A 17,525-nucleotide genomic window follows, 5' to 3' on the forward strand; every position below is an offset into this window, starting at 1 on the left:
TTAGCTATCTCACCACTCTTTAAGCTGATAGAATGTTAACAGAACAATGCTGTTTAAGAAGTAAAGTAAGGTTAGCTATCTCACCACTCTTTAAGCTAATAGAATGTTAACAGAACAATGCTGTTTAAGAAGTACAGTAAGGTTAGCTATTTCACCACTCTTTAAGCTGATAGAATGTTAACAGAACAATGCTGTTTAAGAAGTAAAATAAGGTTAGCTATCTCACCACTCTTTAAGCTGACAGAATGTTAACAGAAGAATGCTGTTTAAGAAATAAAGTTAACTGTTTCAGTACACTTTAAGTTGATAAACTGTTAACAGAATAATACTGTTTAAGAAGTAACATCAGCCATTTTGCTACCCTGTAAACTCAGAGAATGGATCTTTTGTTATAATGCACTACACTAAAAGATTATCTGGCTAAACTGAAGTACATTTAACAACAATATTAACTGTAACACAATGAAACTGATATTAACATCTGATTTATGTGTTGCTCAAAGATGTCATTATAAACCGATTAAAGATGGTATTAAGAACTGTCTGAAGGTGTTAGAGAAAACTGATTAAATATGTGTGTGTGTGTGTGTTTTCTGATAGCAAAGCCACATTGGGCTATCTGCTGAGCCCACCAGGAGGAATCGAACCCCTGATTTTAGCGGTGTAAATCCGAAGACATACTGCTGTACTAGCAGGGGCAAGATTAAATATGTTATTAAAATATGTTTGGACTTGTATTATGAAACTGATTAAAGATGTTTTCACAAATAGATAAAACCTATTATTACAACTCATCTGAAATTGTTATTAAAAACCAGTTACTGATGTTATTATGAACTGATTAGATGTTATTAAATCCTCATCAAAAATGATATTACCAACTGATTAATGAACAACTATAAAATAATGAAACATATATAAGTCTTCACAAACTAATTTAATCATCACTGGCTCCTCAATACTCATGTAAAAAGTCTAGTAAATGAAACAAGAAGCCTTCATTGTTCTCCACAGAAGCAAAAAACTTTCAAAGCAATACTGAAGAGAGTAACTGTTTGAAAAGCAATATCTAAAGTCAACTTGGAGTATAAAGTGATAACTATAGTTACAACAGAGAACTCACTTACTGAAAAATATATTGGGATGAAGTTTGATATATGTCATGGTGCTGTCACCAAAATGATTAACAAGGATTTAAAGGTTTAGATGAAAGTTCCAGCAACACTCATGAAGAAGGGAATAAAAACCAGGTTTTAAATTAGATGAACATAACAATAGTTTTAACACAAAAGTCTCCCCCAAACCTGTTAATGGTAACTATATAAAATGGAACTCAGTCCACTAAACTCAAGGATAAAATATTACAACATAAATAAAAATCAATATCTGATTATTTAACAAATGTCACTTGAAGAAACATACTGTCACAAGAACTTTAGCCAAGAATAAAAACAAATTCAATGACAGAAATAAAAATGACATACACTCCATGAATAAAACAAAATACACAGAGTAAAACACAGTAATAAATGGCTGACTATATTATGACTATGTAACCAAAAGGATAAACGTTTATAAACAAGCATAAAAAAAAACAATATAAAGAGCAAAGTTTCTATTTTTTTAAAAACTGAGCACTAAAATTAAAGGTCATTTAAGGAAACTTGTTTTCTGATAACTTCAATGGCAGAAGAATCTACAAGTACAAGTCTGGTAGTACTCACACAAGCAAAATGGGATGCAACATAAATATTAGGATAAAAGAATGTAACAATCCCCCATCACGCAGTTACAAACTCAGCAAAACGAATCAACATTCAACTAACATTAACAACTTTAAAATATTATGCAAATGGAACAGAATTAATATAAATAAATAATAGAAGCATTAATTATTTATGAACTGAAACCTAATTTAAAACATGTGAACCACAGTGTCTGTCCAAGTGTTAGTCTATCTCCCATTTCCGGCACCTGCTTCCTGCATTGTGTTTGAAAATCTGTCTACATAGACAAAGCTCAACATTTACTTTTAAAAGGGAGAACAGGAATTAATAATGTTGATGACAAATTTTGTTTTGAAAACAGCATATTCTACACTAATGTATTAGCATTTAATCAAACTATCATTCATATTTAAAAATGTGACATCATTTAAAGAATAAAAAAGTTGATTTACTCTATGTTATTATAGAGTGACTCTTAGCTTGACTCAAGTACTCAATAAATACTTCTCAATGTGAGCAGTATAAGTAATATGAGCTTTAGCTCTGAGTGAAACCAAAAGTGAAACACAACTGAACATTTTTAAAGCCCATAAAATAATTCAAGTTGATACATTAACTAAAACTTTTCCTGTTACTGGAAATGGACACTTTTGCTTGTGCTTTTTAAACTGGAACAAAATAATTGTGCATTGTTTATTTACAATCTCACTATCGATCACCATATCCAGACAATGACCATACGAGTGATGGAAACCTTGTAATTAAGTTAAATAAACAATCCACTATAGGGCTGACTCTATGGATTTTATTTAATCTTATATTTGTAAGTATGTGTTAACAACCTGTTTTATAATAATAGCTATGAAGACTAATGTTTGTTAATAAATATATGAACAACTAGTATTATTATTTTATCTACTCAATCTAATATTTCTCAATACATGTAAACAACCAATACTAATACTCTAGCTATTCACACTAATCTTTGTTAATACATGTAATAAACCAGTATTACTATTGTAGTTATTCACACTACTCTTTACTAATATAGGTAAACAACCAGTTATGCTATTCTAGCTATAAACACTAACCTTTCTTAATACATGTAAGCATCCAGTATTACTATTTTAACAATTCAGGCTAATCTTAATTAATATATGTATACAGCTTGGATTACTATTCTAGCTATTAACACTTATGATAGTTAATACACATAAACAACCAGTATTGCTATTATAGCTATTCACACTAATTTCTGTTAATACATGTAAAAAACTAGTATAATTATTCTAATTATACACTAATCTTTGCTAATTTATGTAAAAAGCTTTGATTGCTATTCTAGCTAATCCCACAAATTTCTGTTAATAATGTAAGACACCAATATTAATATTCTAGCTATTCTTTATTAATACATATGAAAATCCAGTACTACTCTTCTACCTATTCACATTAATATTAATTAATATATGTAAAAACCAGTATTACTATTCTAGCAATTCACACAAATCTTTGTTGATATATATATAAACAACCAGTATTGTTATTCTAGTTATTCACACTAATCTTTGTTAATGCATGTGAACAACCAGTATTTCTCTTCTAGCTGTTTACACAAATCTTTATTTATACATGTATACAATGTTTATTACTATTCTAGCTATTCACATTAATCTTCGTTAATATATGTAAACAACCAGTATTACTATTCTATGTATTCACACTAATCTTTGATAATACATGTGAACAACCAGTTACTGTTCTAGCTAATCACACTAATCTTTGTTAATATATGTAAAAAAACAGTATTAATATCCTAGCAATTCACACTAAATTATTTTAATACATATAAACAACCAATATTACTATTCACATTAATCTTTATTAATACATCTAAACAATAAGTATCACTATTCTAGCTATTCACACTAATATCCATTAATATGTGTAAATAACCAGTTTTACTATTCTAGCTATATACACTAATCTTCATTAATACATGTATAAAACCAGTATTCTAGTTATTAACACTAACGTTCATTAATTTACGTAAACAACCAGTATTGCTATTCCTGCAATTCACACTAATGTCTGTTAATACATGAAAACAATCAGTGTTACAATACTAGCTATTCACACTAATCTTCATTAATACATGTAAGCAAAGTGTATTACAACCAGTTACTGTTCTAGCTAATCACACTAATCTTTGTTAATATATGTATATTAATCATCAATGTAGTATGGGTTAGCAAACCAAAGAAGTATAATCATACAACCTATAAATATTAAATACTTAGTCCATTGTATAATATCCAAGAATGAATTTGATGATATTTTTCACATATATAAAATTACTTAATACCTTTGATTAAATTGACTGCCTCCAAATTTTATTCATGTACGTTCAATTTTATTGAGTATTTTACTAAAAGGAACCACTGTAAATCAGTTAAGTAAATGTTCATATCTAACGTAATAGATGGGATGAATGATGACATATTTGTTTATTTGTTATGAATTTCACAGAAACCTATTCAAGGGCTATCTGTGCTAGCCATCCTAATCTAGCAGTGTAAAACCAGAGGGAACAAAGCTAGTAATCACCACCCACTACTATAGTAAGATTAATTGCCACTTATAACACCCCCACAGCTGAAATGGTGAACATGTTTGATGTGACAGGGATTTGAACCTGTGACCGTCATATTGCAAGTTGAGAGCCCTAACAATCTGGCCATGGTAAGTCTTTCTAGCAGTGATAAAGTATTACGTTAAGATGATTTATTAGCTTTGTGTATTACTACATATAAACTTTTCAATATATTTTGTACGAATAGCATGTAAAAATAAATTTCAATGAAAGATTTCCAAAAATGTTTAATACATCTATAGCCATTTATTTTATTTTGATACTATCCAATACATTTTGTAGAACTGATATGTAAAAGATAAATTTCTTCAATTCAACCTTTTAAAACTGGGTGCCTATTACATATGAGCAAATACCAAACACTTCAAAATTATAAGAAGCCTAGTGGTATTTCTTTATTTTGTTGACCCAAGATGTGATGATGAGCCTCGTTTGTTTATTTTAAATTTTATGCAAAGTTAACCAAGAACTATCTGCACTAGCCATTCCTATTTTATCAGTGTAAGACTAGATGGATGGCAGGTAGTCATCACCATCCACTGCTAACTCTTGGACTACTCTTTTACCAATGAATAGTGGGATTTACCATCACATTATAATGCTCCTTATGGCTGATAGGGTGAGCATGTTTGGTGTGATAGAGATTTGAAGCTGTGACCCTCAGACTGTGAGTCACGCTACCTAACCACCTGGACATGCTGGGCCTTGAATAGGATAAACTGCAGCATACAACTAATCAAAGAAATAATTAGGTTAATATATCTGGTGAGAAAAAAATCTTTAACATATAAATATCTATAACACACAATCATCAACAGCTGGTCCACTGTATAATATCATACAATGAATTTAATGAAATGCCTTAACATTAGTCACATAGCTAAATTAATTTAGGTTATTACATTCCTAATTATTACATTATACTCCTGATATAGGAAAATGCTACTACTGCCTGACTACCTACTGTGACAACTTGTTTGACAGGTACTCACATTGTTACAGTCATGACAGTGAAGCGGAGAAGCCCCTAAAATACCAAACTCATCAGCACACAAGATACACTGAGAAGCTCCATTACCCATGGCATTTTTCTTCATATTTTCCAGTTTCTCCACAAGCCGTCTGTAAAAAATTTAAAAAATTATTTCATTTCAATTAAACAAAAATTTAGGTGCCATATTATTAGCACCAAAAATAAACGACAAAGCTTCCAACTTTGGCTTACTGCAGTCACCTACAAAATTCACTACACAAGTTAAAGTACCCTAGTAAATATCAATACGACCAGGAATTGAATGTTCATAAGTGTGTCAGTGTAAGATTTGAAAGTACCCATGTTACTGTAAAGTTTTAGTCAAAGGTCACTAGTGTTTCACAATTACAGAAAAATATAAGTTAACATCAATACATACAGGAGCCAAAATTCACTTGGGTGTCACTTTTCCAGTAACAACTAAGTGAACGTTACCAACTTAATTATTTTCAGTATTATAGTCCTATTAGACTGCAGTTGAAGTCACCATCATTAGCAAATTATCAGTATTATAGCCCTATTAGTTTTCTGTAGTTAAAATCAGCAACTTCAGCACATCATCAGCTTTATAGTCCTGTAAGTCTTCATTGTTAAAGGCACCACCTTCAGCAGATTATTAGTTTATAGTCCTATTAGATCTGTAGTTAAAGTCACTTTAGCAGATTATAAATTTTATAATCCTTTTGATTTTCATAGTTAAATTCACCACCTTTTTTAGGTTTTATAGTCCTTGTAGTTTCTGTAGTTGAAGTCCCAACATTTAGTAGATTATCAGTTTTACAGTCCTATTTCTCTCCATAGTTAAAGTCATCACCATTATCAGATCTTACAGTTTTATTAGTTTTCTCTTGTTAAAGTCCTATTTGCTAGTTCTATTAGATCTGTAATTAGTCACTTTTAACAGATACATTTTATTGTCTTACTAGTCTCTATAGTTAAAGCCATCACTGTTTGCAGATTATCAGTGTAATAGTCCTATTAGTCTCTGTAGGTAAAGTCACTACCATTATTGTCTCTTCAGTTTTATAGTCCTATTAGTCTCCTTAGTTAAAGTCAACATCTTGAGCATACTGTATACTTCTATCAGTTCCACACTTAAAGTCATCAGATTTAGCAAATTATCAGTTTTATAATCCCATTAATCCCCATGGTTGGAGACACCACCTCTGGGAAATAATCGGTTTTAGAGTCCTATTAGACTCTGTTCTTAAAGTCAACATCTTCAGCACATTGTATAATGTTATGTAAATTCAAATCAATCAAAAAGCAGAGGTCAGAGATGCAGTTTGATTTGATCATTAATATATAATGTTATTAGTGTTAAGATGTAGAAACAGAAATATTTTTGTAACAAGTAGACATTGTTACAAATTTCTGAAAATTAAACCTTAATGTAAAGGAGTTAATCATTTTAAATCAAGAATCACTTGATGATTTCATAGAAAACACATAAAACCACGTTTGTTGCTTAATGAGAATACAAAATTCAAACTTCCTTCTTAAAGTTAGTGCTTTTGACACCAATGCCACGGTGTGTTATTGGACTAAGGTTATTTCAACAATAATAATACAGAGTGTTATTGGATTAGTGTTATTTCAATAATATACTATAGTGTTATTGGATCAATATTGTTTCAACAATGATAACATACTGTATTATTGGATCAGTGTTATTTCAACAATGATACCAGTGTATTATTGGATCAATGTTATTTCAACAATGATACCATGGTGTGTTATTGGATCAGTGGTATTTCAACAACAATACCACAATATATTATTGGATCAGTGTTATTTCAACAATGATATCACAGTGTATTATTGGATCAATGTTATTTCAACAATGATACCAGTGTATTATTGGATCAGTGGTATTTCAACAATGATACCATAGTTTATTACTGTATCAGTGGTATTTCAACAATGAAAGCACAGTGTATTATTAGATGAGTAGTGTTTCACCAATGATATTGAACAGTATATTCTGAATATTTTTCTTCATGAATTCCAATAAAATATATTATTAAACAAGAGTTTCAACAGTATAGATGTACATGCAGTGAGTGTATTACTTGATTTAGTTTTTTCTTGGATTAGATATCATCACCTTTCTAATGAAGCTGACAGGTCCTACACATCATCATGTCTCTTATGTTGACGACAGAAATTACTACTAATAAACAGGCACAATTGCAGGTGCTCTATGAATCTCTATCAATAACATGGTTTAAAGGGTTTCTTCTCTCAGGACAGTAGGCAAATAGAAAGTTTTATAAATACAAGTCAGCATTATTCCAGAATTGCAGTTAGCTTACAAATGTGTGAAGTTTGGTGAATGTACATTCTATAAAAATATTATTATCATACTGAGAAACCTGGAAGAAATACAAAGCATAAGCTTCATAATATCCCAAGTTATCTCAAGTATCTCACACACAAGAAAAAAATGGTGAAATTTTAAATTTTGCCATTTTAAAATATACCCACTGTATTTTATTGAACAACAGACTTAGAATGGTGTGTTAGATTCTAAGGTTTTTTAACTTTCTGTTTTGTGAAATTATGTTGATGGTTTTGTGAGAAAAAAAATATTACAAAAAGAGACACTAATTCCATTAAAAACCTAAAACAAGACAAAAACATTAACATTCTAAAAGCAGATAAAGGAAACGCTATAGTCATAATGAATACATCCAAAAAATGAAGAACATCCTATCAGACACTAATAAATATAAACAAATACACATAAATCTAACAAAGACACACGAAACGCAACTAAACAAACTACTACTAAAAAATGAAAAAAGCCAACACAATTTCACAAACACTTTATTCCTACCTACGCAAAACCGACTCACGCACACCACAAATATAAGGCATCCCCAAACCTCATAAATCAGATTGTCCATTACGACCAATAATGTCCACATATGAATTGTTTAATTACAATCTTGGTAAATACATAGCATGGGCATTCTCCAAATATGTAACATCAGCCAGCTCATTCATCAAGGACTCTTTTAATTTCAAGTCTAATCTTAATCAACTTAATCATAAAGCCTTAATGGCCAGTTTCGATGTTATATCCCTCTTTACGGAAGTTCCAACCGCTGAAGCCTGCAAGATAGCCTTAGAACTCTATATCCGAGACCTTAACCCATCTATAGACATTCCCAGCAACCAATTAGCAACCCTCATAGAATTCACCACGATGAAGACAAACTTCATGTTCAACAACCACAACTATATACAAACAAATGGCCTAAGCATGGGCAACCCAGTATCACCAGTTCTAGCCAATATTTTTATGACACAAGTTGAAACACAAGCAATTAACACAGCATTACATCCACCACTATACTGGTACAGATATGTAGACGACACGATTGCGGGATTCACATCTACAGAACACACACTTAATTTTTTCAATCACATTAACGCTATAAATCCCAGCATCAACTTCACATGTGAACAAGAAGGAAGCAATCAAATATCATTTCTTAACCTCAAAATTACAAGAACCGATACACAATTTAAAACAGAAATCCGCCGATAAATCACCCATACTGGACTATACATTCCTTGGGACTCAGAACATGAAACAAAACAAAACTCAACATACTAAGAAACCAAATAAACACAGCCGTAAAACTATGTTCACCAGATAAAATTAACGATGAATTAGACAAAATAAAACAATACTTCATCAACATCAATAAGTTTCCTCCACAAACCGTAGAAAACATTATACGCACACACCTGGACAGAAAGCAAAATCAACCAACAAAAGTAAATATATCTCACGAATCAAAAAATCACGAAACCATATACTGCTGCATACCATATTTTCCCGACATCAGCAGAAAAATAACCAACATTTGGCAAAAGCTAGTAACAAAATATGACATTCCAGTTAATACCAAATTTATTCAAAAACCAGGCAAAAATCTATGATCAATACTCTTTAAAAACTACACTGACAAACACCACACCAACATTGTTTATAAAATACAATGTGATAACTGCCACGACTTCTATATTGGAAAAACAAGTAGAAAAATGGAAACCAGATTTAAAGAACATAAAAAGTCACCTTTACACGTTTTCGAACACGGCAAGTCAAATAAACACAACATAACCATAGAAAACACTCAAATACTAAATAAAGAAACAAACATAAACAAACGCAAAATTAAAGAAGCCTTACTTGTACAACAACTTAAGCCCAAAGTAAACCAATACAAAGGAAGACCTTTATATCTATATTAAAATACAATATAATAAATAATATAAAATTGAATATTCAAACATCTAAGCCCGCCCTCTACATTCCGACATTCCTTTCAAACATGTGGTCAGCTTCCGGTCAGTTACCTCTCTCTTTCTTTGTGAACCTGACGATGAACGGAAAAGGTCAAAACGTTGTTCACTCCTCTACGTAAAATTTTTCTCAACCCAAACGAGCCGTTTTTACATATATATTTCTCTACAAGTGGGTTTTCTCGACATCACTGATTATACTTGTGTTGAGATGTCAGAAAAATGGTATTTACACAGACTACATTTAAAATAATGCTGTTTTCCTATTTACAATATTGGTTGCTTAGTTACAACACAACTTGATATCTCCTTGAAGAACCTCCATGAAGATAGTACAACTTTTGTTTCAACCCTGGAACAATGGTAGAAGCTTTAGAAATAATAACCCAATAAAGTACACAGTAATGTAGTTGCAGATGGAATTCAGTTAAGAGAAGTGAATTAAATCTGCATATTCAAAATGTAGATGGAAGAATAACATAAAGATACCGTGAAATCTTACGACTGTAGAACAAACAATTTATATAATAATGACAACTAATTACCACATACTCTATGTGTCTACTCTGACGAAGACTTGCAACAGTGGAAGTGTAATCTCTTTTACTCGTTCCCATGGTAACAAATTCTTAACAGCTACACGAAGCTATGGCCAGTGATTGATGGCCAAGCTTGCACATTTTACTTAGGCTTCATTAAACGAGAGTAACTAACCACAAGAGCCGAGAAATTGGGTTCACGCTTCTCAATATTAAAATACATGTAAGAACACTAACTAACCGTATCCAGTAATAACCCACATCTCTCGTAGCCCCTGCTGGTAAGGAATCGAAAGTTTGGATCCAGCTGTTACTTGATGACGAGTCAGAAGTTTGGATCTAGCTATTACTTGGTAACGAATAAGAAGTTTGGGTCAAGCTGTTACCTGGCAACAAGTCAGAAGTTTGGGTCTAACTATTACCTGGTAACGAGTCAGAATACTAAGATAATAAATAAACTTTTCTCTTACCAATTCAAACAGCGCCTTAGCAATGGTACCGATACTACAGTAAACTATCTTCATCAAGATGCAGACATAGTAATAAAATTCACGCACTGAAAACTTTAAACACTAAAGACAAACATTCTAGTACACTGTTAAATCAGAACTAACCGAAATAGTTCACGCACCGAAAACTTTAGTCAGAATCAAGATACTAAAGCATTATTAAATACGAGCTACAGACCAAATTCAGTTCTACAAATTTTAAAACAAGCAGCGTGAGTAAGTATACTCGGTTTCGCATCCCCGTCGCGCCAAACATGCTCGCCCTTTCAGCCGTGGGGGCGTTATAATGTTACGGTCAATCCCATTATTCGTTGGTAAAAGAGTAGCCCAAGAGTTGGCGGTGGGTGGCGATGACTAGCTGCCTTCCCTCTAGTCTTACACTGCTAAATTAGGGACGGCTAGTACAGATAGCCCTCGAGTAGCTTTGTGCGAAATTCAAAAACAAACAAACAAGTAAGTATACTACGTCTAAGCCTATTAGTTAATGTAAACAAAATACTGCTACAGGTTGGAAGTCTTATAAAACCACTTGGCGATTTTCGAAACCCAAGATATCCGAGTAAACTAACTATCTTACTATTTTAATTTTGTATTTGTGATTTAACTTTGCTCTCATCCTTTCGAGTTTGGTTTTACTTTTTCAGCTAGAAAAGTAATACAATATTCCGAAGTCATTATTTCGTTTATGAAATGAAAGAATGCTATTAACACATATAAGGTAGTCCATTCGCTATATCAACTCGGCTATAAAGTGACTGCAGCAAAACTGAAATCTATAGTCTATAATATGGTAAATAATATGTGGATAATTAGGATAAAACTGTATCAACACGAAGTGTTCACGCTTTCGATAAGAAATGTTCATAATCATTAATCCATCATAGCTATTTGAAGTAGTTTATGGTGATTACTAACTATATGAAAGTATTTCATATCAAGATACTTCTTTTGTGGATTTCTCCTGACTTGTTTGTTTATTTTTTGAATTTTGCGCAGAGCTACACGAGGGCTATCTGCGCTAGCCGTCCCTAATTTAGCAGTGAAAGAATAGAGGGAAAGCAGCTAGTCATCACCACCCACCGCCGACTCTTGGGCTACTCTTTTACAAACAATTGACCGTCACATTATAACGCCCCCACGGCTGAAAGAGCGAGTATGTTTGGTACGACCGGGATTCAAACTCGCGGCCCTCAGGTTACAACTCGAACGCCTTAACCCACCTGGCCATGCCGGCCCTTCTTGACTTGTCTCTATTTGTGACAAAACAGTATAATACATCACTAAATCAGCCAATCATAAAACGGCAAGACAACATGTAAACAATTTAACGATAATTGATGATTATATAGGTATAAAAAACCTGTCAAAAATTACGGGAAACGATTGCTGAATTACACTGGGGAACACTCATTTTGTTGCATTTAAAAAAAGACCTTTCTATAGTCAATTTGAGTGTGTTGATTTCAAATCTGAAGTCGGTTTTTGTCTGCAAGCTACAGATTTTATGCAATTTGAACTTCAAAATATGCCTTGTAGGCACACTTGACGAACGAGGATATGTTACGTCTCTGACGATTGAGTGTGTAGCATCCACATATGTAGCAGAAGGCATCAGGCTTGTTTCTGCAATTATATCTATTTTTGGAAGCCATGTTTGAAACAAAAGAAGAATGATCAAAATATTAGAGCTATCTATATATATGGACGTGAAAATGCTTATACATGGTTTACGCAAGTTCACATTTGTACAATTTCATTAACATCAAATTGCATACAAACTAGAGCTTGTAGAGAAAAAACTAATTTCAGATTTGAAATCAGCGCCTAAAACTCCTTCAGAATCAGTTAAAATATCCAATGCAACTCAAAGTTACTGAAAAAGTGTTCCCCTGTGAATTATCAATGAAATTTATGGCATTTAACTAAAACGAATGTGTCTTTACCTCCAAAATATATCTACTCTTCATTATTTTATCGGTATCGAAGCTGGCCCGGCATGGCCAAGCGTGTTAAGGCGTGCGACTCCTAATCCGAGGGTCGCCGGTTCGCATCCCGGTCGCGCCAAATATGTTCGCTCTCTCCGCCGTGGGGGCGTTATAATGTGACGGTCAATCCCACTATTCGTTGGTAAAAGAGTAGCCTAAGAGTTGGCGGTGGGTGGTGATGACTAGCTGCCTTCCCTGTAGTCTTACACTGCTAAATTAGGGGCGGCTAGCACAGATAGCCCTCGAGTAGCTTTGTGCGAAATTCAAACAAACAAACGGTACCTAAGCAATTTTTTAATCACCACGTTTTTAAAACAAAATTCATAGAAAAATGAAATGTTACCAGGAACAAAAGTACGTATACACTCTGAAAGAGACTTAAATAACATCCTTAAGCTTTTTCACTGTATTTTACCTCAGAAGCAGAAAACATATTGCGGACATTCCTATATAAATTTTCTACTCTTTAGACTGTATAAAGGATGAAAGATATTTGGTAGCAATAAATGTTTATTTCTCTGTACATTATGTAATATTTATGTTTAAATATCAAAAGAAAATTTATTAATTAACATTTATTCACCATTAAACTAACTAAACACTGACTCTATAACGTTACTAATAGTAAACCCATTTGTGATCAAATTTAGTTAGGCCTAATACATAAACGTTTATTTTATTTTTTACTACAACTCCATGTCATAAAACTTCTGACTTAAACTATTTTGTGCTGTTTTTTCCGAATTTATCCAGAAGTAAATAATAAAAAACAAACCTTTCAAATAAATCGACATAAATATTGAGCATTCAACAAAAAATCATAACTGACCTTAGAACAACCAGATGATAGTTTTGTTTTTAGGCGACAATGTATATTAAGCATTACAATATAATAAGAGTGTAAAAGCATTCTCGACAAAGTGAATAAGCCTTTTATTGTTAGTGATAAAAGACGCTGTCTCATACCAAGGTACGTTTTATTGTGAATTTCTACCTTGCGTCTATTAGTGACAAAATATAATAGCGCACTACTAAATCAAACAGTCACAAACTTCCAAAAAACTATTGGATGGAAGTAACACACACACACACATTATACAGTAAAACTTGTCTAAGGCGGAATCGCACGAGACCGAGTAAAATCTACAGCTTAGACATAATGAACATGCATTTCCTTAATTATATATTATTTTTAAGAGGAACGTTATACTTGCTTGACTAAAAGGAAATAAGACGTTTGTGAATAAAGCTATTATCCTGTTTATGCCATATTTATTACAATATGAACAAAAATAGATATTCAAAACACATATAAGTACACAAAATCTTAAATTTATTGGAAGAAAGTGTCCAATTTCAACTGTTTCGTTTTTTTAATGGGCTTTCTCATGTGGTTAAAAGAGAACGCCAATTCTATGGCCTTTTCATGAAGTTCATTTTCCCCCTTCATTTCTGCACACAATTTGACAGCGTTATTATAACTTAACACTTGTGATGAAGTAGGAATTACTAATACCTCACTATTTTTATCCATTTTGTTCATCTTCAGAATCTCTCACACTGTTATCATCTTGCGATTATATTACAGATTTTAAATCAATTTCATCAGTTTCTGTTAAAACATTCTTGTCAACGTTCACAAAACTTTCTACGTTCACAGAATCATCTGTATCAGTCTTCTCAATCAGAGTTTGGATTTCACTAGAATCGTCATAACAAACAACTTTAAAAAAATGAGGGTATTTAGTAGCTTTTTCTTTAAAATGAGGATATTAAGTAAACTTTCCCTAAATTTTAAAATAAGGGAAGATAGGAATTTATTTTTTCGTCAGAATTATTTAAAAAGTACAATTTTTCGCTTAAAATACAAATATATTTCTACAAGTCATGAATCTAATTTAACTGCAAAAATAATGACAGCAGAAAAAAAACGGTATTTAATCAATACTGTAACAAAATGTCCAAGAATTTATTAATATTTAAACAAATTATTAATTAAACAAGAATTTATTAATATTTAAAGAAATTATTAAATAACAAATATTTAATCAAAATCATTTTTCCGCCTTACTCAGGTTCTAATCCTACTTTTTGATAGGTGAGGTAGGTGAAAGATAGTTTCCGTCCACATTATAAAGGTTCCATTATATAGAGGGCCTTTTATAACAGAAATCTCAAGATAATGCTGCAAAATTTTGATATTTTCGGCTTGTTCAGGTTTCCGCCCAATTGCAGTTTCCGGCTTAGACAGGTTTTACTGTATATTTTTATACAAACAAGATAGGTAAACGGTCAAATCAGAGATCCTATGATTCGTGTATTGAGGTACAGCCGTTTCCTAGTTTTGAACTACTGACCAGAAGAAAGGTAACCACCAGCAATCTCCGCAATCAAAAGGCCTTTTCCGACTCTTTGAAACAAATGAGGTTCACTGTTAGTTTTATAATGCGCACAAATTCTTTGAACAGATTTGCACGAAATTCAACAAACAATCAAGCAAAAAAGTGTGTATTCAGCAAAACAGCTTAAATAGTGAAATAGTTAATAGCTCAAATATTAATAGGTTAAAGTTTTAAATCTGTAGAAATGAGAATAAAACAGAATAACCTCACTAGCAACAGTTTACATGGCATCCGATAGACGGTGTTGGTGTAAACGCTACATTTCAAACATAACCGTAGTTAAGTTTTGAATCCATGAAAAACGCTTAAAACAACAAAACCCAACGAAATTCACTAGTATACGAAGCTTTTTTTCTTGACTCTATAATCAAAATATTACCGTGTTAAAGATTTGAGTCCGCAGGCAACGTCTGGACAATAAACCCTAATAACTCTCATGTCTAGCTGACTTGGTGCAAGACAGGCGACGTTGGTGTAAGCATTATAGTTAAGATATTGAATTGTTAATCTTAACGAAACCAGGTCATTGGAAATCACACTTTTACTATAATCTAAATATTTCTACGTAAGAAGAAAATAATTCGCATTAAACAGAAGGTATAGCTTTCTGACAAGTGACAAAAGTAAAAATAATTACTATTTTCATATAACGAAATGAAGTACAAGTCACTGATATTATGAAAGCGGAATAATTTCTGATAGGAGCTCTCAGTATAATTACGATGGTTAAAAAATAAAAATAATTTTGTCGAAACTCTTGCGCTAAGCTACGCAAGAGCTTAAAGAACATTTTCCTGACTTAGATTAAAGGGAAGACAACTTGTTAACAGCACTCACTGTCAACTCATGTTTGGTCGAATATTGATATTTGATTGTCACTCTAGTTGCGCACCTACAGTACCAAAATGTGAAGAGCGGATTTCTGTCGCTCCATGACGCGACTACCAACCTTTGGATTCACGTAATGTCCAGGCATGCGAGGTCTTTTAAAAACATACTGATAATAATATTCATTGCTTACAAGTTTAGCATATTCTATTAATTCAATATTTTCTAAACAGCATGTTCAAAATAATATGGTGTATTTGTTTATAATTGATAATGACTGTGTATTCGATTACGGCGGACCAAAGTACAAGGGTTGTTGTTGTTTTCGAAAGTTGGCAGGATAATGTTTTTTTCGGTAACGTGACGCGAGCCATGGACCTTACGATACACAGTCCTGCAGGCTAACCAACATGCCAATTCTGTAAAAAAGAGTGAGATTAGACCACACTCTTGTTGTCCACCCAAGCCTAATTCTCAATAATTTATATGCTTTTAACTCGTGATTCATTATGTTACGTAACTAAATTTAGTCTATTATTAAATATGGGAGACTACAACTGCCCATTTTAAGTGCACTGATTTTGGATAATTGATAACACAAGCTACAAAAAATATCAAAGGTCTCAGTTATATTTTAGATTTTCCAAAGAAAATGATTAAACATCTCTAGTTAATCTTACTGTTTACTGTTTGACCGAGTAATCATCGAACCATTACTTCTTTCGTACCTTCCACAAAAATATCTCAAATCGGAAAAGTGAGATACAGTCCTCAAGGATAAACAGTATTTCTCAGCTAGCTCAACATAACATTACAGAAATAAACCTCAATAATATAGTTTTTATCATCTCCACATAACATTACACACACTGAGACGTGAGATATATAAACGTCGAAGATGAAGAGTATCTGTCAGCTCCATAAGTGGACATTGAGAAGTAAAATATACAAACATACAGACTTTGGTAGATTTCCTTTATACAAAATGCTCTTTGAAACGTTTATCTCTGTACCCACTATATACAACCAAGTTTTTATTATTAATTTGTAAATAGAAGTTACATATCGCCTTGCCCCGCAACGACACAGTGGAATATTTGCGGACTTCTACTGCTAGAAACCGAGTTTTGATACCCGTAGTGAGCAGAACTATGTGAATAACAAAACAAACATATCGTCTTGACTTACCGGAAGTGTCTCAAAACTGTTTTCTCCTTACGCTTTCCGTTTCTTTTTGTTCCGATATTTAAGTATTCTCGCTACACAATGTTCTTCCTCATACTCACCCAATACGTTCCTGTTCCTTCAGTTCCACATTTTCCGCTCTCTTGATCACATTCAGGATGGTTTCCTGTTCTGAATCGTTTAACTGCTCAGGCTTGTGAAAGAAATTGGTAGAGTTTGTCTTTACCGACCAACCTGATTTTAGTCTGTACCAAATCAAAACAATTTGCAGTTAATAACAACACTGGATTTAAAATATCCTCCACAAGAGATTCACAAAAGATAAAAAGACACTTTCAGTTGCT

At 32.5% G+C, this 17,525-nt stretch overlaps 1 protein-coding gene across 14 annotated transcripts in view; it reads right to left on the reverse strand.

The window, feature by feature from the left end:
• Window positions 1-17,525, reverse strand: part of Rph (Rabphilin) — a 79,155-nt gene that overhangs the window by 36,246 nt on the left and 25,384 nt on the right. For 13 of the 14 annotated variants that reach the window (XM_076511132.1, XM_076511133.1, XM_076511134.1 and 10 more), the window contains 2 exons: window positions 17,283-17,426; window positions 5,373-5,502 (listed from right to left, as the gene is read on the reverse strand). In XM_076511132.1, coding sequence (XP_076367247.1) covers window positions 5,373-5,502; window positions 17,283-17,426 — 274 coding nt within the window. Of the gene's footprint in view, window positions 1-5,372; window positions 5,503-14,282; window positions 14,442-17,282; window positions 17,427-17,525 lie in introns of those variants that run through there. The other variant, XM_076511146.1, reaches the window with a different exon arrangement.

This window comes from Tachypleus tridentatus, chromosome 7 (genome assembly GCF_004210375.1).
Source record: "Tachypleus tridentatus isolate NWPU-2018 chromosome 7, ASM421037v1, whole genome shotgun sequence".
Classification (NCBI taxonomy): Eukaryota; Metazoa; Arthropoda; class Merostomata; order Xiphosura; family Limulidae; genus Tachypleus; species Tachypleus tridentatus.